General features: G+C 54.7%; 9 protein-coding genes across 9 annotated transcripts; 5 read left to right on the plus strand and 4 right to left on the minus strand.

Moving 5' to 3' along the window:
- Positions 1 to 23: 23 nt before the first annotated feature.
- On the minus strand, positions 24 to 1,094 carry CLUP02_13947 (RNase P subunit p30; the record flags this gene model as incomplete). The annotated part of the gene is made up of 1 exon (XM_049292882.1): positions 24 to 1,094. One exon carries the CDS (start codon positions 1,092 to 1,094, stop codon positions 24 to 26), a length of 1,071 nt encoding a protein of 356 aa, XP_049150028.1.
- A 1,043-nt stretch (positions 1,095 to 2,137) lies between these two features.
- CLUP02_13948 (uncharacterized protein) lies at positions 2,138 to 2,960 on the plus strand (the record flags this gene model as incomplete). The annotated part of the gene is made up of 3 exons (XM_049292883.1): positions 2,138 to 2,334; positions 2,394 to 2,540; positions 2,618 to 2,960. 3 exons carry the CDS (start codon positions 2,138 to 2,140, stop codon positions 2,958 to 2,960), a joined length of 687 nt encoding a protein of 228 aa, XP_049150029.1.
- Positions 2,961 to 2,988: 28 nt separating this feature from the next.
- CLUP02_13949 (uncharacterized protein) lies at positions 2,989 to 6,350 on the plus strand (the record flags this gene model as incomplete). Its single annotated transcript, XM_049292884.1, has 11 exons — positions 2,989 to 3,132; positions 3,293 to 3,465; positions 3,526 to 3,718; positions 3,791 to 3,818; positions 3,909 to 4,376; positions 4,450 to 4,537; positions 4,593 to 4,609; positions 4,704 to 5,116; positions 5,211 to 5,452; positions 5,511 to 5,573; positions 6,209 to 6,350. 11 exons carry the CDS (start codon positions 2,989 to 2,991, stop codon positions 6,348 to 6,350), a joined length of 1,971 nt encoding a protein of 656 aa, XP_049150030.1.
- Positions 6,351 to 6,458: 108 nt separating this feature from the next.
- On the plus strand, positions 6,459 to 8,554 carry CLUP02_13950 (uncharacterized protein; the record flags this gene model as incomplete). Its single annotated transcript, XM_049292885.1, has 3 exons — positions 6,459 to 6,491; positions 6,555 to 7,941; positions 8,049 to 8,554. The coding sequence occupies 3 exons, from the start codon at positions 6,459 to 6,461 to the stop codon at positions 8,552 to 8,554; spliced, it is 1,926 nt and encodes a 641-aa protein (XP_049150031.1).
- A 532-nt stretch (positions 8,555 to 9,086) lies between these two features.
- Positions 9,087 to 12,646, minus strand: CLUP02_13951 (heavy metal translocating P-type ATPase; the record flags this gene model as incomplete). Its single annotated transcript, XM_049292886.1, has 2 exons — positions 9,087 to 12,471; positions 12,531 to 12,646. The coding sequence occupies 2 exons, from the start codon at positions 12,644 to 12,646 to the stop codon at positions 9,087 to 9,089; spliced, it is 3,501 nt and encodes a 1,166-aa protein (XP_049150032.1).
- Positions 12,647 to 12,759: 113 nt separating this feature from the next.
- CLUP02_13952 (uncharacterized protein) lies at positions 12,760 to 13,769 on the minus strand (the record flags this gene model as incomplete). The annotated part of the gene is made up of 5 exons (XM_049292887.1): positions 12,760 to 12,979; positions 13,187 to 13,378; positions 13,479 to 13,547; positions 13,613 to 13,663; positions 13,732 to 13,769. The coding sequence occupies 5 exons, from the start codon at positions 13,767 to 13,769 to the stop codon at positions 12,760 to 12,762; spliced, it is 570 nt and encodes a 189-aa protein (XP_049150033.1).
- Positions 13,770 to 13,896: 127 nt separating this feature from the next.
- CLUP02_13953 (uncharacterized protein) lies at positions 13,897 to 14,565 on the plus strand (the record flags this gene model as incomplete). Its single annotated transcript, XM_049292888.1, has 2 exons — positions 13,897 to 14,161; positions 14,393 to 14,565. 2 exons carry the CDS (start codon positions 13,897 to 13,899, stop codon positions 14,563 to 14,565), a joined length of 438 nt encoding a protein of 145 aa, XP_049150034.1.
- A 1,908-nt stretch (positions 14,566 to 16,473) lies between these two features.
- CLUP02_13954 (PCI domain-containing protein) lies at positions 16,474 to 17,461 on the plus strand (the record flags this gene model as incomplete). The annotated part of the gene is made up of 2 exons (XM_049292889.1): positions 16,474 to 16,506; positions 16,580 to 17,461. The coding sequence occupies 2 exons, from the start codon at positions 16,474 to 16,476 to the stop codon at positions 17,459 to 17,461; spliced, it is 915 nt and encodes a 304-aa protein (XP_049150035.1).
- A 409-nt stretch (positions 17,462 to 17,870) lies between these two features.
- CLUP02_13955 (uncharacterized protein) lies at positions 17,871 to 20,056 on the minus strand (the record flags this gene model as incomplete). The annotated part of the gene is made up of 9 exons (XM_049292890.1): positions 17,871 to 17,937; positions 18,027 to 18,100; positions 18,163 to 18,219; positions 18,274 to 18,489; positions 18,544 to 19,228; positions 19,252 to 19,682; positions 19,758 to 19,877; positions 19,931 to 19,949; positions 20,028 to 20,056. 9 exons carry the CDS (start codon positions 20,054 to 20,056, stop codon positions 17,871 to 17,873), a joined length of 1,698 nt encoding a protein of 565 aa, XP_049150036.1.
- Positions 20,057 to 20,172: the final 116 nt, after the last annotated feature.

Consider the following 20,172-nt stretch of genomic DNA (forward strand, 5'->3'; position numbering starts at 1 on the left):
CTTTCCGTTCTTGACCCAAGCATCTATGAAGCCTCCTTTTCCTGTTCCTTGAGAGCTAACCTCAGCTTCTTTGCCTGCCTCTTGCTAACTGTAGGTTGCGCGCCATCACCACCCTCATCAGGCGTCTTGCGCTTCTGCGCATTGCCCTTGTCACCACCACCACCACCACCACCTGCACCGCCGCCTTGTTGCTTCTTGCCCTTCTTCCCCTGCTGCTGCCCCTGCCCCTGCTGCTGATTCTTCTTCACATCGCTCTCCCGCCCTCCGACCTCGAGCACGTTCACGACGCCCCGGAATCCGCTCCTCTTGATCCCTTCGTTGACCACGACGCCGCGCGGGTTAACCCCCAACGCCTCGGTGCCCCTTTCGCTGCCCAAACCCCACACGGCGAGCAAGTTGACCACGTCGTTGGGCGCCCTCAACCCCAGCGCGCCGCGCGCCTCGCTGGAGACGACGATGCCGCGGCCCTTTGTCGCGCGGACGAGGGAGGCAAAGTTTGAGATGAACGTCGCGCGGGCTCTCGCGTCGGGCGGGGGGCCGATGCCTCCGCCAGAGGCGGAAGAAGAGGTAGACGGAGAAGAAGCGAGGACCTGGGCGTAGCAGACTTCGAACTTGACGCCGCGGGCGACGGCGGCCATGAGGGGTTTCGGGCGGAAGTGGAAGGGGAAGTGCTGCGTCAGGTCGAGGGAGATGAGGGAGGGCTCGGCCATGGAGAGGCAGGCTGCCTGGAAGGCCTTTTCTGTGGTGGGCCGGACGGCGAGGATGTCGTAGGCTAGGGCGAGGGTTGGGAGGCGGTAGTTTTGGGAGGGGTCTGAGAGGGTTACTGTTGCGCGGTGGAGGATTGTTGGTTGTTTGTTTTGTTGTTGTTGTTGGGAGGGTTGTGATGGGGTCCCTGTTGGCGGTGGTGGTGTTGCTGTTGTTGAGTGTGATGGGAACTTTGGTAGGGGGTTTGTGATTTGCGAGGGGATCGGGGGCGTTATTGTGTGGTTGAGGGCGAGGACTGTGTAGCCTAGGGAGGAGGCGAAGGAGATTGTGCGGGCGAGGTCGGCGGGGGATGTGGTTGGGGACCACGGGATGTTGAGGTCGTAGAGCATTTTGGGTTGGTTGGGAGAATTTCGATGAAGCTATCGTGGGGTTTGGCGCATAGGAGCTTGCGGTGACTGATTTCTTGGTGTGATCCGGTGTTTGTCCTGGGCTCGGCGCCGATTTCGTGCACGGTATCTTTCTTGAGATGATATCGTAGTGATCAATCGGGGGTTAGAGCAGAGAGATCGACCTCACGGCGTTGCTGCTGGTCGAGTTGATGTCGCAACCTTATTTGGCTTCGAGGTTGACTCTCGTGGTACAGCGCGTCGCCGAAATTTTTTGGACTGAAGACGGAGGTCGGTGTTAGGTTGGTTCCGGGGGGTTCGGTTCTGGTGCTGGGATGACGCACCCACACAGGCAGAAAGGTTACTGTGTAGGTTGACTTTAAGGAACGTGGGGCCTAAAGTGGCTTGCATGGCGCTAGACACATCTTTGCTTACCTTAGCCTTTTAGGTGGCCTCTTCCCACTTCAAGCCACTAACTGAGGTGTCACTGACGGTCGGGCGCTTTTTGGCCGGAGGTAACGGCGGGAAGAACGGGGTGCGGAAACATCGGACTGGAGTGGAGGCGATGACATGCCCTGTAAGAAGATCGCCCTCGTTGGTTTGGCAGGCTGCCTCCTTCGCAGCTGTAGCCTCCTGTCGTCTAGGTTTCTTTCTAAGAGAGCCCTGATGGACGGTACTGGTGACGGCAACTGTCAAGGTTTGCGTTCAACTGCAGTAAATAGAGTTGCATATGGCAGATAACACAGTTTCCACGTAATAATGGAATGGCGCAGTGAGCTTTCCCCTTCCCCCTTTTGGTCGCCAGCAAAAAACCTAGACTGCAGCGGCATCCACGGATGATCCTAGACTTTTCAGCCCGCCAGGCAAATTGGCTGAAAAGGGCAGCTGAGAGGTGCCAAACGGGGAGGAACCTCGCAACTTTGGGAGCATGAAGCTCCATTCCACGCGAGAAAATTACCCGAACGAACTGCATTAAAGGGCATAAAGGGAATTGAGAAGCGTTGCTGCAGTCGCCGAGGTATCAGACGGACGACGGGTCTCCTGTCATGCACCACATAGTTCCCCTGAGTATGTGTCACGGGAACAACGTCTCTGGATTTCTAGATGCTCGTACGCCTCCTTTAGTTACCACATCCAAGAAGATGTGGGTGAATGTCGGTAGAATGTCAACAAGCCCGAGTCTACTGGCCGGATCGCCAAGGATGCACCGCCTCGAGGGGACACGCAAGACTGGCACACACCCGTGACACCAAAGCTAGCAAGAACGTCGTTCGTCCCTCATTTGCTCTCCTCACCCGCCAGCCATCAATCAAATTCCCTCTCAAGCTTGGGCCACCTTCTAAACCTTTTGCCTTCTGGTTCTTGTTGGTTTGTCGGGAACCTATCAGAAATTGGGATTCCTGCATCTCGGCAAGCAAAGCCAGAGGCTAGCCCAGGATACATCACACCGTACAGCTTAACGTAGCTCTCTCGCGCTCATTGGATTGGGTTGCTTACCTACATTTATTGCCTTAAGGTACCTCAAGGTATGAGTGGCCTGCCCTTTTCTTCCGTTTAAGGACATCCACTCCTCCGCCAACGTTAACTGTTCCTTCCGCATCCAACGGTCCTTTCTTCCTTCAACTCCCGGCGCAACCTCCGACATCCAACAAAGTCGTCGCTTACCCGGGCCACGCAGCTCGAGGAAATACAGACCGACAGACCTACAGAACCTTCTCTGTCTCACCTCTCCAATTTCCGCCATCAGCCCACCTGAGCGCGATACGCCGGGGCGGAGGAAGTCTTACCGCCATCATCCGACGGAAAAGTCGCCCAAACCCAGCCGCCGCCAGCCACTGCTGCTTCCCGACCTGCAGCTACAGCAACTGAGCGTGCATACGTCTGATCAATCGCCTCAATGTTCTTCTTCTTCGTGTGCGGAGAGCACACCTTCCGTAAGCCTGTCGAGGGCTACGAGGGTATGGTCTGCCAGTGTTACAACTGCGGTAACATGTCTGGCCATGTCATCAAGAGCCACCCTTGGTTCACATTCTGCTGGATTGTGAGTCTTTGTGCACATTCATTCGTGCTCTTTCCGTGTCTTTATGAGTCTTCTTATGTGTACCTCTCATTCATGCCCTTGTCGAACTCTCATTCCATGTCACTGCCCTACCCTTGTGAGACTAAAGATGGGATATTCAAAGCTAACCTACCAATTCTAGCCCGTTATACCCCTGTCCTTCAAGGGCTACACCGATGTTGTCTGCCACATTTGCAACTTTGCCCAGCCGCTTGAGAATCGCCCCGACGTCACGGCCATGAAGGGCGGAGGTCAAATGCCGCCCCCGCAAGTGCATGGTCAGCCTCCCCAGGGTTGGGGCCAAGCTCCGCCTCAGTACCGATGAGAGCGGTCACCTGACTCTCACCCATTGGAGGTTCTTTCACCAAGTCCAAGTGCGGGCAAGGCGCGACGACGCGAGGAGAGCGGACTTGAGAAGAAGCGGATTTCGGGTATCGTGGAGAGAAGCAGGACGAAGGCCGGAGGAACTGGCGATGACGAACGGACTTGGGGCTTTTTGCTGAGGGAAAGGCTTGTCGCCGGTCTCTCTCTCTCCTTCCGTCCTTCTCAAGTCTTGCCATCTGCAGGAGTGGATGAGTGCAGACTAGTGGTTGTTTTCTTTTTTCGTGTGTGATTCTGGGCAAGATACCATGCTGGCTAGGCGTTTGGGGAGGGGTCCATCGACACGCGTAAACGACAATTGAATTTTCTGGTGTTTCCACGATGAGGCTTGGGGTTTTGCATTTCGCCACGTACCTGGAGGGCTGTGAGCTGCTGAGGATTCCTTTCTGCCAACTCTACGTTCTGGCTCGTCATCATTTCTTCCTGCGAGGAAGCAGGAAGTCCTTTCGCCAAGAGCGCGGCGGTATTGTCAGTGAACGTCCGTGATTTTGGTTCACATTCTTCTCTTCTTCAGGACTCCCGGGCGGGATTCTTCTGGGCATCCGCGATTTCAGTCTACTCCCGTCATCAGTCAGTCTCCCAAGGTCGGGGCTCTCCTGGCCGTGATTCCACTTCACATCGTCCTTCACGTAGTCTTCCGGGGCGGGTTTCTCCCAACCCGTGCTTGCGATCCATCTCCAATATACGCAAGATATCCAAATTTGGCATCTTTCAGGTTTGTAATCTGTTGCTGGAACGAGACCCCTCGCCAAACAACAAGAAACGACATCCGTACACAAGCTTCTCTTATATCGAACAAAAGAGTCGCTCAAAGTTCGACCGTGCCGCAATGTCTCATTTCGAAAGTTCGTACAGCGCCGTCGTATCGGATCGCTTCTCGAATCGTTACATCAGCCCACATTGCATCATGTCGCATAGACAACGAGACCAACGGCACACGCGGGGTGGCCGAGGACAGCCTCAGCGTCCGGTGGCCCCCATCTTTCCTGACGGTGTTGCCGAACAGGTGCAGCAAGGTATGCCTCCTCTCTCCTTCTCTTTTTCTCTGTCTTTTCATGTAGAAATCTTTTGGGGGCCGGTGAGACGGCTACTCCGGTTCTATGTCTCGTAGGAGGCTCCTGTTACTGCAAAAGTTCCTTAGCTAACATTGGATGACTACCTTCCCCAACCAGGACAAGACTACCATACAGAACCCAATCAAGTTACGCATTCTGACCCCTCTCAACGTGGTCTTGCCGCAGCCGTTCTGTTGGGCAGGTCTTTTACCCCAGCGGAGAACCGGTACCTGTATAATCGCCTGCCTATGCGTCAGCCGCCCACAGCGAGGACCGTGTTGGGTCACTTTAGCGAGCTGCCTGCCCTCTACCTTGGCCTGGCTCATGAAACTCGGTCAAGTCTCGACGAGATGGAGGGGCGGGAACGCGAGAGGGGTGAGAGGCTGGTGGCGCTTGCAGACGCTCTAGCAAGGGGCTATGGGGAGTTGGTTGTCTGTCTACCTATGCAACGTATCGAGGGTATCATTCGGCGGAATAGAGGCGAGAAGAGGGTTAGTAAGTTCTGGGAGAAGGTGTTGGAGGAGGTTGAGGTACGTCTTGCGCTCTCATTCTCCTCGTACCCGTATACCTTTGAGCTGCCTCGGTTGATACACGGGTGAAGTAAGCTGACCCAGTATTCCCTAGACCGAGAACTTACATTACATCGTCTCAAGCTCGTGGGTTGCACTCTTCATCGTCCAATTGTCACAGGCGTCGAGTATATTGACAGAGACCTCACTCGACGAGAACGAGCACATCCTGGTCATTGTCAGCGCGGGACTGGCGCTGTTGTGGGCTGTGGCAGTCGCGTCAGAGGGTTTGGTTCTTACACATGAGCGGAGAAGACAAGATGACCGGTTATTGAATGGGACCATTGCCAGAGAGGCGTAAAGTCATCATGAGATTTCCTATGTGTAACTTGGACGGATGGATACACGGATCCAGAGGGACTTATGACTTACGATCGTTGTTCAGAGGTATACCTATTGCTATGAAGAGCCAAACTCAGTGAGATTGACTTGAATCATATTGTTGTTGTGTTGTTTGGTAGTATTTAGCTTTTGGATTTTATCACGGCAAAAATCATTACCCTAAAGCGATCCAACAAAGCAAACCTTTGTTCAAGATCTACTAACTTACTTGGTTTGTGAGCCTGTTGGTCGTATAGAATCAGATACCACCGAGATATATAGAGCCCTTGATCGTCAACGAAGATACGCATTTGGAGAAGACCCGCTAGGCAGACCTACAAATACCCAATGTGTATTCAACTAAACTTCGCGAATAAGCCACCAGCACATCCAGGTTCACGCACATCACCCGCCCTCGACACCTTTATAATAGACAACGAGATGTAATTCTATCATCAGGCCTATGACGTAGCGGGAAATGTCCCCGTTTGAATTGTCCCGCACTCATAGGTCGCGAGTTCGAGTCTCGTGCAAAATCCTTACATCGTTACACCTGAGGCTGGTAAGAGTCTCTGAGGATTTTTGTAGGCCGCCCGTGAGGGCGGCCAAGCTTTTGAATTTTTAGAAATTTCTATTATACTTATTTTGTTTCCATTTCATTTTACTTGCCGAATACTCAGAAGTTGGATCATCGTGAGAACGAGGTCTTGGTGTTGATTGAACGAGCCACAGAGGAGGTATGACGTATCTACATGCACTCAGCCACAAGTGGAACTGTGGCGGTGCAAGCGCTCTGAAGTTTCCTGAGCTGCTTCCGTCATGTCGAGACCATGCGGACAACCACCCAATGAGACTTGGTGCCTTTGACCTCTAGACATCTCTGATCGCAACCTCTGTTCGATGATATCTGCACCCTTTGTGCGATAGAGACACCGATTTCTCTAATCATTCAATTCCAACAACACCCGAGACAATCGCAGGAATGGCGCCCGTAAAACGAGGCCCGTCGGTGCTGGTCCGTCGCAACCCCGTCTCCATAATCAAGTCTACGTGAAATGCTAATGCGAGCCTACTGTAGGTGACCGACTCGCGAGAACGACCTCCACCTCCAAGAGGTTCCCTCCAACGTCAGGATACCGGCATCGGAAACGTCCCCGCTCGACCTGCGATGCGCTTCATCTCCGTCGACAACGTCCTCCAGCACGCCTACGACATCCCCTCCGGCCAGCCTCGAGTACAACCACCGCAGAACCAACCCCAGCCTCAACCCCAGTCTCAACCACAACCTCCGCCACAGCGGCCTGGAAATGGCCTTGCAAGCGCTCGACGCCCCAGCACAGGGCTGCCCAATCTACAGTCTAGGACGGGCGGCCAGAACATGCCGTCGCGCACGACCAAGATCAGCGAGAAGCTCGTGCTGTTGCCCGAAACGGACGAGAAGCCAGGCTCGGACGAGGACCTGGACGAGGAAGCAACCAAGATGGCGAAGGAGATTGAGATGGAAGAGAACAGGCCGCTACGCGACGAGGAGCTTGACGTGCTGCGCAAGAGAGGCGGTATTCGTGGCAAGAGTTACGCGGAGCGTCTCCCCAAGGTCCAGCGCAAGGAAAAGCTGGCTAGGCTGACCGCGTACTGTACGGCGCAATCGTACAAGATGAAATCGACGGCCGACTTTCTACGAACCAAGCATGACGCAAAGACGAAGCTCTACGACGACTGCCTGTACGTCGTGTACTCGTTGCCTCTCCTAAACGGTACAGAGGGCTACCGCCTTCGCAGCCGGCCGATCGTCAAGACCCCCGGAAGCGGCAAGACGGTGCTAGATATGGAGATTGAGCGAAGCGAGCAGCGCGACTATCACGAGGGGTACTTTGAAGACGGATACAATGGCAGCCCCGTCCACGGGAGTCCCATGAACGGCAATAACGGATTCGGTGACGAGTCCTCCCAACGCAATCACCGCGAGCAATCCCCCGACGACCCCAACCTATCCCCGATGGCGCGGATCCCAGATGCAAAGGCCTTTGCCGAGATGTTCCTCTTCTCATACGGCGTCGTCGTCTTTTGGAATTTCACAGAGCATCAGGAGAAGGACATCCTCGCGGACCTGACCTTTGCCCAGAACGAGGCCGGACTTTCTCTGCTCACCCGCCCGCTGGACGAGGAGGACTTTGAGACGGAGGAATTCCACTTCGAGTACAGCCACGACGTGAAGCGGCCTCGCATCTTCAACGACATGATTACCCTGCTGCCGCGCAGCGACCACATGGTGAAGTTGACCATCAGTCACGCCATCGCGCAGAGCACAAAGTTATGTCTGTTTGAGGAGCGCATGAGCGAGACGATGCTGGATGCGCAGCACGTTCCCAAGAGGCTAGCACTCACGGGCGAGCTGAACATGACGAGAACGGAAATTGTCAAGATCCTAGGCCGGTTATTCAAGAGCCGTGTCGACATCAACCTTTGTAAGTCACCCTACGCCCGCCCCTACCTCTGTTTCCTGCTTGTGACATACTCGAAAACAATCGTCGCCCTGTAACCACGAAATTCCCCGTCTAACAAACCTCGCCAGCATCCAACATCCTCGACGTCCCCAACTTCTTCTGGGACTCGGAACCCACCCTCCACCCCTTGTACGTCGCCATCCGGGAGTACCTCGAAATCGATCCGCGCATCAAGGTCCTCAACGAGCGCTGCCGCGTCTTCCTCGACCTCGCCGAGATCTTGTCCGACTCGGTCGCCGACGCAAAGATGAGCTACATCACCTGGATCATCATCGTCCTTATCGTCATCTCCATTCTTGTCACCGTCACCGAGGTCGGTCTGCGCTTCGGCATCTTGTCCAAGAATAACGGCAAGGGTCCCGGCGAGGTCGGTGGCGATGCCGTGCCCTTGATCGGTGGCGGCGGTTCCTCCTCGTCTATACCCGGGAGCGTCAAGTGGGAGCTCGAGAAGAGGAACGTGAGCGTCGACGAGCTGAGGCTGTGGAGTCGGATGCTGAGTGAAGAGGAGGAGGCGCAGCGCTCAACTGAGGTTGTGGGGAGCCAGATTATCGGCAAGACTTTTGCTGGCGTCTAGAATGGTGGAATCGGTGACGGGGTTCTCACTTGTGCGATATCATTCTTCGTGTATCATTGTTGACATTATTTGTTGCATAGCGTGGCGTTAGCGGAAACATCTCTTTTTCTCTTCACCGTGGTTCTCTGAGATGAGTTTCCTGATATTGCAATGCCACAGCGGGCTAATAATATCGGGCGTGATGGTCCTTTCTTGTAGCTTTTCATTCTGTACAATCGAGTGTCTTCAAAGGGGAAGCCTGGAAACATAGAATACAATAATGTAACACGATCACGATTATTATGCTTGATCGTTTTGAAATAGGGGTTAATAACCCGTTTGACTCCATTGCTATGCTACTAAAACGGAGGACGGATCGAAGAACATAAGGAACCGTCCGGCTTACACGCCAGGTAAAACTATATTTTCTTTCTCTGGTGAGAAGAGGGGGTTGGCATCATTGGACCAGTTCCACCTCGAACGGAGGCTTGCCCCCCTGGTTCTATACAAGTATCCACAAAAACAATACAAAATTGACGACTAAGTGATCTCTCTACTCGTCCCGATCCGCCATGTTGGCCAGGGGAACGTAACCCTGATCCTGCGTCCGCTTGCCTCTGAGTCTGCGCACGACGTACTTGACTCTACTCAAGATGCCGAAGCCGCGTCTCTTGGTCTGTGCAGAGGGGTCGATCATGTAGCTCGGGCGCGTCCAGAACTTGAGCAGGAGACTGCTGACGACGACGCTGACACTGCTGCAGGCCATGGCGGCGCCGGCGGCCATCGGGTGGAGGTGGAAGCCAAAGGGTAGGAAGACGCCCATGGCGAAGGGGAGACCGATGGCGTTGTACAAGCAGGCCCAGGCTAGGTTGAGCTTGATGCGGTTGAAGATGGAGCGGGCGAGGTGGAGCGCGGCGGGGATGTCCATTAAGTCGGTGGGACGCATGAGGACGACGTCGGCCGCCTCCATGGCGACGTCTGTGCCGCTGGCCATGGCAATACCGACGTCAGCGGTTGCGAGGGCAGGGGAATCGTTGATACCGTCGCCGACCATGCCGACGACTTCGCCCTGATCCTGGAGCTGCTGGACAATGGCCTGTTTCTGGTCGGGGGATACGCCGGCGAACACGTTGTCGGGGGAAATGCCGACGGCCGCAGCCACGGCGACAGCAGTGGAACGCTGGTCGCCCGTGACGATGGCGGTCTTGATCTTCATCCGGTGGAGGACAGCAATAGCAGCAGCCGCACCCTCCTTGATTGTATCAGCGAGGCAGAGGTGACCTGTGTACTGGCCGTCGATGGCAACAAAGATGTTGGTGGTGCCGGCAGAGGTGTTCTTCGAGCTGGAGTTGGCTTTCGCATTGAGCTGCTCAGACGCCTCGACAGCTTCGGCCGGGACATCGACGTTGTTCTCGCGGAGGAAACGAACATTGCCGAGGAGAACACGGTATCGGGTACGTTCGTTGCTGACGGCGGGTTCGACAAGCGCGTTGATACCTTTTCCAACCGCTGCCTTGAATTCGCCAACGCTGCCGTCAACAGTAGCCTCTTCATCTAGGCCGAGCTCAGTCTTTGCAGCATTAAGAACAGCTCTTCCGACAGGGTGTTCACTGCCCATCTCAGCGAGGCCGACAATATGCCACCAGAGTCGGCGGCGCCACTCGTTGTCTTGCCAGGACGAGATGAGGCTCATCTTGGCTACGCTCATCTTGCCGTAGGTAATTGTACCAGTCTTGTCCAGAACGATCTGGGTAATTCTAGTCGTTGTCTCCAGAGCAGCTCCACCCTTTACGAGGATACCGTTCTCGGCACCAATACCGGTGCCAACCATTACGGCGGTGGGAGTAGCCAAGCCAAGAGCACAGGGGCAGGCGAAAACAATGACAGAGATGCAGAGTTTGACGCAGACCATGATCTTACCGCCGCTAGCTTCCTGAGTAAAGATCTTAGGTGGGTTCTTGAGCGCATGGCTGAGGATCATCCAAACGAGGAATGTAAGGAAACCGAGCATAAGAATGATCGGTACGAAGTAACCGGCAATCGTGTCAGCGAGTCGCTGGATGGGAGCACGAGTGGTCTGGGCATCCTGGACGAGCTTGACAATCTGGCTCAGCTGCGTGTCGCGGCCAGCCCTCGTCACTCGGAAGTCGACACGACCGTGACCGTTGACGGTACCGCCGATGAGGTAGCTGCCCTTCTTCTTGTTGACGGGCATAGCCTCGCCAGTAACCATGCTCTCGTCGACGTACGTCTCTCCGCGGACCATCATACCGTCGGCCGGAATCTTGTCACCAGGGCGAAGGATGACAACATCTCCAACCTGAAGCAGCTCGGTGGGAATGACCTTCTCCTCTGCGGCGTGACCATCACGGTTGGGCGTCTTGGGCTCGCCGGAGATAGTCGAGTTCTCCCAACCCTCGGCAGCCTTTTCGGCGGCGATCGGGTCAGCGTAAATAGTAGCCATGGACGGTGCCAGAGACATTAGCCGCGAGAGAGCCTTAGAAGTCTGACCCTTGGCGCGGTTCTCCAAAAATCTGCCGAGTGTGACAAATGTAATCAACATCGTGCTAGTGTCGAAAATGGTAGCGGGTCTCGTGTGCGGCGGGAAAAGGAATGACACCAGCATGGCCATGATACTGAAAAAGAAGGCGCATGAGGTGCCGAGGATGACGAGAACGTCCATGGTCGGTGATCCATGCTTGATGGATTTCCAACCTGAAATATAGAAACGCTTTCCAATGCCGAATTGGACGGGTATCGTAAGGGCCAAACAGACCAAATCGCCAACGAAGATGCCGGGAAGAAGCTCCCAGCTGCCAAAGTCAAGGCTTGGGAAGCACATGGGTAAAATCATACTGATAAAGAATACGGGTATGGCAAACGACAGAGACAACTTGAAGGCTCTCCGCCACTCGTTAATCTCTCTGGTCTTGGCAAGGGACTCGAGCTGTGCGTTGTTGTCGTCGTTGTCGGACACAAGGGCATTGAGGCCCTCGGCCTCGACAGCCTCGACAATTCCACGCAGGCCGATCAGATTGGCTTGATGCGTAACCGTCAATCTGGAGGTAGCCAAGCTGAGCTTAGCAGAGTTGATGCCGGTGATGGTGAGAAGCTTTGCTTCCAGGGCCATGGCGGCCGTGGCATCTGGGTTGCCGTAAATCTTGAATTGGGCGGTGGAGTTTCCTCCTGCACCGTTTGCTGACGTCTCGAAAGCAGTCGACAAAATCTCAGCACCGAAGCCACGGTCCTCGATGATCTCGGCGATCTTCTCCGCTGGAAGCTTTGTTGTATCGTGGGTAATGACGGCGCGTTCAGCCAACAAGCTGATGTTGAAACGCAAAACACCCTCCACCTCCTTGAATCCGCCCTCAACCGCAGATGTACAGGCGCCGCAAGTCATGCCCTCAATTGCGACTGTTGTAGTGGCGACAGAGCTTGTGGGGTTGCTGCTGGCTCTGGGCTTTTCTTGTGCGCTTTGGCTGTCTACAATCTCGGCGCCAAAGCCTCGGTCTTCGATGATTTCCGCAATTTTCTCGGCGCTGAGTAGTGTCGGGTCATGCTCAATGACGGCTCTTTCGGACAGCAAGGATATGCTGAAGTTCTTTACGCCTGATACGTCTTTGAACCCTCCTTCAACAGCTGATGTGCATGCGCCGCACGTCATTCCCTCTATGGCGACGGTTGTCGTCATTAATCCGCTATCCTCCTCGGCATCAAACAGGTCTTGCTTTGCTGGAAACATTGGTGAGGGTAGATCGGTGGAGAGTACTTCGGCGTCGAATCCTCGGTCTTCAATAATCTCGGCGATCTGCTCGGCAGAGATGACTTCGGGGTTGTGCATTACTACCGCTCGCTCCATGACCAGGGCGACAGAGACGCTTCCTACACCCTCTACACCTCTGAAGCCCGACTCTACTGCTGAAGTGCATGCGCCACATCTGTTGAAACTGGGTAAGCATATCGAAAAGGGAACACGTCGCAACGGAGCGCAACTCACGTCATGCCGCCGACCTTGAGGGTCGTCGTCGCCCACTGGGTTGCTGTTGGTGTGGCAAGAGTGGCCATGGGACCACTCTCGCTCTTCCTCGGTACTCTAATGGCCGGAGGAGCCATGTTGTCGGTTTGTCTCTGGGAGGTTTGCGCTCAGGAAGCGATCGCGGTGTGAGTATAGGGCCAGCCTCGGTCTTTGGTTATGCTTCGGTTTCGGGACTTTTTCCACAGCTTATCTAGCACCAATCTTTCATGATAGTGCTAGCTGTCCATAGAGAGGTAGGGGAGTCTTTTTTCGGGAGATTATTCGAAGACGGGATCGAAGTCGAGACGAAGCAAGGACTCGAGGTAAAGCTGGAAGAGAGAGACTTTCGGGAAATGCTCCAGAAGACCGGCTTCCGAGTACTATGTACGGATACTGAAAAGGTGGGTATCGTGGTGTTTGAGTGTACGAGTCTACGTGTTCGTGTATGCGTATGGAGAGAGTATGTTGGTGCGTAAAAGTAAGCGTACGTACGTGAGTTGAGTAAGGTAGCGCGCAAAAAAGAAGCCGGGTCAAGGTAGGATTAAGAATCAAGGGCCCGGGAGGCTAGAAGAAGAACGGCGGCAATCAATGGCACGATGGGCAGAATGGAAGGCGAGAGAGAGGCTTGGGGGGGGGACGGAAACGGAAGGTCGGCTTTTGTCAGCCAAAGTTTCGTGGATCGGCAGGAATGGGACTGAAGGTCCGCCGCCCATGGGACTGATGGGAGTGGGAGTGGAAGGAGTGTGGGAATGTCCACACCAGGATGCAATGCAGCGGTAGTAGCAGCGGCCAGTGAAGCAAAGTTACAAACCAGCATCAGCACTGCTTGACTGGGGGGGGGGGAGTACTTCGTACGTTGCAACAAAAGTAAGGTAAGGCAAGGTATCCGTAAGGTAAGGTAGGTGGGCTGCAGGGCCAGGAGAAGAAGACGGAACAGCGGCGTGTGGGTGCGCGCGGTGTAGCCGGGATCTAAGGTAATCATCTGGCGCAATCGTGGGACTGGCAACCGGGGTGTGTGGGAGGGAAGTGGCCCCAATGGCCCGAAGGGGGTGTGCGCTTGCTACTGCTGCTCCTGCTGCTGGTGCGTCTGACTGTCTGTGTCTGTGTCTCTCTGCCTGTGCTGTGTGTGTGGACACTTGGAACGGAACATTGAACAACTCCTGGGCGCAATTGCGACGCCAACTGCAAAACTGCAACGCTCTCAGCGCCAATTCCAGCCATGACAGAACTGTTTAGTGTTGCCAGATTCCTTATTTCATATTCCAAGACCGACAACGGCTGCATTCGTTTTGGGGGCTCGTGCGCTTGGGTTTCTTCTATTGCTTTTTGCAGTTAGGACTCCAGCAACATGACCTTTGCCCCTGCTCTTATCCTGATCTTGGCTTCTGTTAATTGTTTTCCAGTGACGCCTCCTGAACCCCGAGTCTCTTTTTTGTGTTGCTCCCGAGCTTCGCCCCTGACTAAGGTCACTGATTACCTCATGGGCTACACCAAAACCGTCACCTGGCGCCGCGAGTCTTCGCATCATTGCCACGAGTCGATCTTGAAGAACGAGACGCACAAGAGAAAGAGTTTCTGTGTACACTGGAAAGAAGGAGTACGGATAGAATTGTGTCGACGACGAACCGACGGGCGTGGCCGAAGTGACCAACGAGATTCGCACGGGTGATCCCAGCCGGCACTGCACCTTTCGGTGCTCGGGCGCCACACCTGCCCCGGGGCCCCCCTCTCACTTCTCTCCTTCCATCTCCTTTTGACCACTTTGCGCCCTTGGTCTATTTCTGGGCCAAAAAGAGATCAGTGGGGGGATCGCGAGAACCTCGCACTAACCTCGACTCGTCCAGATCAACCAATATCTATCCGCTCCTTGTCTGGCGCACCGCCCATCTACGCAGTACCAATATGTCAGATGTCACATCGCTCACAGGTTCATTTACTGCCCATCATCCACGAGGACTTGAAGACCTCTTCTTTGCGGATAGGTGTACGACTATGGATACCATTCCTTGACCGGTGAGACATCGAGTCAGGGCTAGGTCCGGCTGTGCATTTTCCACAGGAAGACTATTCATGGCACTTCCCGGGGGCAGCACGTAAGACTGACTGGGCTGACTGGCTTCAACTGACTGGACTTGGGTAAGCTGAGCTGATGGGTGCCGGAACTCATTGCCACGCTCCGTCGCTCACTACAACCTTCGTATCTATCGGTACACACAGACACACCTCTCGCTTTTCCTCGTCCGGGGTCGAGGGAGCGCCTGCGCGAGGAACGGAACACGACGACGCACCTGAGTCCTGAGCTTAGCTAACGAAACATTCGGGGGGCACGGTCACTTGAGGCAGTTTTTTAGGGTCCAAGGGGACTCCTGGGTTCGGATTGAGCTTCAGCCTCAGACCAGCCTAGCATTCTGGGTGACTGGCTCGCCAGAAACCAGTCCATCCTAACTCTCCATTGGACGGTTTAGATCCGGCGCGTCTCGGAGTGGGAACTGTGGGCGCTATGCTTCATGCTCCTGAGAGCCGTGTTCCGTGTCTCTTGAACTGAACACATGAGAATTGCAAATCCACAAGACTGAACAGCGATGACGGCGGCATATGATTGATTCGTGGCTCTGATCTTTATTCCTATGGACTGATCTTCGTCAGACTCAATCCGTACGCAAGTCTGTGTCTTTCGATTTCACATTGTACTCGTTATCGGTCTGTCATTCCTAAGACCCGACTTCCACCATGACTTTATTTTGAGTTTTCGACGGACCGACCAAACAATTCTGTCAACTTCTCTTTTCCAGACCGCCGGCAACAAACCTTAATACACATTTCGATGTCAACAACAAGGGACAAAAGTCCAGTCTGATATCGATAACGTACGATGCAGGCTTCTGAAGAGAGGGGTTACGACGCTGATTCGACTTACTACCTGTGCCAAGCTGCAACGTAAGCTGCATAACCCATCATCCATATCTGCAATGGATTCGATATCCTTCAAAACCACCCGAATATGGAAGGTAAAATGGCATGCAGCAGTATTGCAGCAAGAGTGAAAGAATGATGGCATGTGGCTGCGGATGCCAATTGATCTTCGGGAGATTTTCGTAAAGAAACCCAGTTCCTTGTAAGATCATATCGCCAAGCTTCGGCTCCAACTTCCCACGGTTGCTTCTCGAAGCCGTTTTGGCTTCAGACCAATTCATGAGGAAACGATCATTGCCAGTCTCGCCATGGCTCCTGGTCAACGGTATGGAGGCAAAGAGACCAGTTATCTGCCACGCTCCTTTCTTGTCCAACCTGAAGTGAGACCACTGGAGGGAATGCAGAAGAGCTTCCATTCCAATTCCCGTCAGCGGCCCGGCTGGTGCGGGATGCCCCATCCGGCCTCGACTTAAGGTGCGCCTCGAAAATGCTTGCCTTAGGTAAGGTTACTGAGGTTAACACGTTAGGTTAGGTAAGATACCTGGGCTTACTCCGTAAGATGTGTCGACCCCACCAGCACCCTGCCAGGTGCCCCCGAACACACTTTGCCCCGCGCCACTAAGGCACCCGACCTCTGTGGCAGCGTCCCCATTCGCTCTTGCAGCGGCCCTGTCTGGACGGGCACCTCAAACGAATCTGACACAAGCTTCGTCCTCAGAACGATCTCCAAAGGAAACACACCACAAACGAACCAAACCCCCTTCGCTTCCTCACACCCTTACGATTTGCCAACCTCTGACGACACGACAGAGAGGTACGGTAGCATCCTCTGAAAGCGACCTTCCTTCTCAGCCTCGTCTCGTCCGATCCCCAGCGAGTTGGACCAACCTACCTTCAGCCTCGTCAACCTAACCCCACATTGTGCTATTGCAGGTAGTGACGACAGCTACTCCTACAGCAGTAGTACCCCACCTCGGAGCTTCGTGAACATCACAGACGAGCAGCTCTCACGATGGAGCAGACCAAAGCTCTCAATGCTCTCGAGGTAAGCCGCCCAAAACAAAACTACACATTCTGCTCATCTTCGGACGCAAATGCTAACAACCTCCCAACAACAGCCCTTCCTGGCCCTGAGCAAGTCAGCAACATCCCCCCGCGCCGCAGCCGACCTCGTCACCCGCGCAACATCAAATCCAAACACCTTCCTCTTCACAGAGCTCCTCGAGACCCCGCAAATCCAAGCCCTCGCCCAGTCCCCCGACTTCGAACCGCACCTCCGCCTCCTCGAGCTCTTCTCCCACGGCACCTACGCCACCTACCAATCCGCCTCGGCATCGGGCCTCCCCCAGCTCAACGATGCCCAAACCCTCAAACTCCGCCAGCTCTCCCTCTTGACACTGGCCCGCGACCGCTCGAACCTGACTTACGCAGCCCTCCAGTCCGCCCTCGACCTCCCCTCCACCCGCGCCCTGGAAGACCTCGTCATCTCCGCAATCTACGCCGGCCTCCTCGACGCAACCCTCGACCCTCACCGCCAAGTCGTCCAGGTGAACTCCCTCGCCGCCCTCCGCGACCTCGCCCCGGGAGCCGTCCCGCCCATGATCGCCGCCCTCCGCGCCTGGTCCAGCCGCTGCGAATCCACCCTCGGCGACCTCGAGTCCCAGATCGCAGGCATCCGCGACGCCGCCGCCCGCCGCCAGCGCGAAAAGGCCGCGCAGGACGCCCGTCTGGCCAAGCTCGTCGAGGACGTCAAGAAGGATCCCGAGACGGGTGGTGCGGGAGGCAGGAAGCTCGCTGTCGGTCACGCACAGCACGGCGGCAGCAGTAGTGGAGAGAGGGTAGGCGGCTTCTTGGGCCACACGTCTAGGGCGCAGCGGTACAACAAGCGGGGTAGCACCAGCATGATGGACAACACGGAGGAGATTGACGACGAGGCCATGGACGTGGACGAGGAGGATGATGAGCAGGAGAAGAAGCGTGCTAGCCGACGGAAGCTTTAGTGGATTAGTTGGTGGATGGGAAAGCTGGAGATGTAGAGGGTACTTCCAGTCTCGTCTCGGGGACACTTGTCCCGGCGTTACACTCGGGGGACCATCGGCCAGGGACCTCGTTGGAGGCTCGGTGGCGCATGACAGACGGTCAGGACGTGGCATAGGATGATGGCTCAAGGGGAAACAGCCGAAAAGTAGCACAGGCATTATCACGATACATTATGAGAACTCAATAAATACAGGCAAGATCGAATTCGATAATACTGACAGAGATTAATCTCCGCCCTTTCCTGTTCTGTGATGCCTATCTAGCGTGCCATTGATAAAATTTAAGGGAATGTAGAAAGTGAATGAATGTGTCGAAGCCAAAAGTCTCCTGTCGCCTCTCCTCTGCCTCTTCCTCTGCCGCCTTGCAGTTTCACCTGCCTTCGGTGGCGAGGATTCCAGTGTTGATTCTCGCAATGTCGATAATGATACACCAATGCCTTGTGTACATTGAAAAGAAATTAAATCTGTCCCTTGTTGAACGCCGTGTGCGAGGCTATGTCCCCTTGGGGGCCTCGACTGTCCCTACGCCGTGCCTCTCTGGTATCCTGAATGGAAGACCGAATCAAAACCGAAAATTTGGGAAACTCTGTCGCTCAAAATCTTTGGGGTCGTAACGTTCGTAAGAGCTCTCTCCGTGGGAGACAAAGCGTCCATATTATTACATCCGTGATGTAGACCGAGGCCGCATTGTTGTTGTGTTTGGGGTATTGCAACACATCCTTTGTTTGTTGTCCAGGATAAAACAAGGCATTTTACAACCGTTTGCCGGGGACAAGGATGAAAAGCACACAGAGCGCGGCGTCGATTAAAATTGTGACGGCGAGGACCATGATAGACCGCTTAGCAAGGAGCTTACGAACGTAGGGCTCACGAATTCGAGAGAAGTTGAACGGCGTGTACTCGCTGAGGCCGATGAGAGCGAGGACAGGATCCAGAGAGTACTGGTATGATGCGAGGAAGTAGACACCAACAGTGAATGGAAGGATAAGCTGAAAGATAGGTTAGCAGGCGAAGTTCACATATGAGATCATGCATAGACTCACCCAGCATCTGGTAGTTCGAGGGGCATTGAGGAAGATGAGAATAAAAGCAGCCCAGAAGCCACCAAACATGGCCAAAAGACCAACAATCATTCTGATCTGTAGAGTGGTCGGGATGAGGTTGCCAAGGGCCTTCATTCTCAAGAAGTTGGGGAAGGCATCGCGTTCCATAGCCTGAAAGACGTAGTCCTTGGCAACGTCAAACACCTCTGGATCGTCTCTACCAAAGTCCTCAATGGAAGTCGTGACGTCCTGAGTAATGGAGCCTGGAAGAATGATTTCACGCTCTGCGCCCGGAAGGAGGAAGGTGTAGAGGATCTTCTCCGCCGAAGCCCGGATATCCTGTCTCGCGACGGTGTGTGCGGGAGAGTTGGAATCTGTCGTCAGGTCGCGCGGAGTGCTGAAAGCCCCACTGGGACGGCTGCGATGCTCTCCAGTGCTGCTTTGAGGGGAGTCTTGGGCCTCTTCTCTCAGGTAGGCCGACATCTGTGCATCCTGGTTCTTCTCCTTCTCAGTGGCATACATTGATGGGCCGGCGGCGGAATGGCTCATGTCACCAAGTCCATCCAAGATCTGAGAAGACCGCTTGGAGCCCGACTTATCCAAGTCAGGTGTTCCAACTAGGACGGATCTGCGGAGTTCGCGCACATAGTGGCGGCACAAGGACATGTGCTGAGCAACATCGAGCCTATCCTTCGTTAGTGAACAGACGCGTGATTCTGGGAAGCCATTTGCAAATACCAGAAATCGAGATAATCGACGGATTTTTGCTGATCTCTCATGAAAATGTAGAACGAGAAGAGGTCGACGGGTGGCAGGGTTCGACGACTCAAGACCTCAAACAGAGTCGGCAATCGGTTCCGGTGCAGGTCTGGCTGAGGAGATGGCGAGCCGGAGGCCCCAGTTGATCGGTCCTCCATGATATCGAGCGGGTTGGATTCGCGAGAAGAATCGAGAAACGAAATCGGAATTGTGTAGTGATTGATGAAGAGAAGTCGGACGAGAAGGAAACGGCGGCAGACAGAGTCGCTGTCGTCGGGTGGTGCGAAGTCGAAGTTTGGTCGTCGGAGAGGCGCGGTACGGATATCGTAGATGAGGTTTGGCAGGTGCACTCCGCAAAGGTTCGGTCGTAGCGCGGCTGTCTACTCGTCGGTTGCTAGGCTTCCCCCAGGTCGGTTTGTGTACTGAACGAGCGTAAGAAGGGAAGGATCGCGCACGGCGCAAACTGACAGCGTCAGTGTGATTGACGATGGCGCTGCAAGGCGTGATGGCTTGAGTCTTGGATGCCGTTGGGATACGGCATAACAGCAGATCAAGCAAGCACTCAGACCCAGACACTAATTTCGTTCAGGTTGTCTGGTCAGGGGGGGTACGACCCACCTCTACGTACTTTCCTCCGAAAAAGCGCGCTTTCCCACTGTCAATGTGGTTCCACCCACACACGAGTCCACTTCACTGCAGCGCCTTAGCTTCTCAGGCACTCAGACGCTTTCTTGAGCAACGTCACGTGCCCCATCTCGAGAAAAGAGGGACGGGTGGAAAGAAAACGCCGCATTACCTCAGCTACCCAGCCACAAGCACAGGCCCCGCCTCAGCCACGGAAAAGCAGGTAGGGCTTGCAATTTCTCGCTT

Source organism: Colletotrichum lupini, chromosome 7 (genome assembly GCF_023278565.1).
Source record: "Colletotrichum lupini chromosome 7, complete sequence".
Taxonomy (NCBI): domain Eukaryota; kingdom Fungi; phylum Ascomycota; class Sordariomycetes; order Glomerellales; family Glomerellaceae; genus Colletotrichum; species Colletotrichum lupini.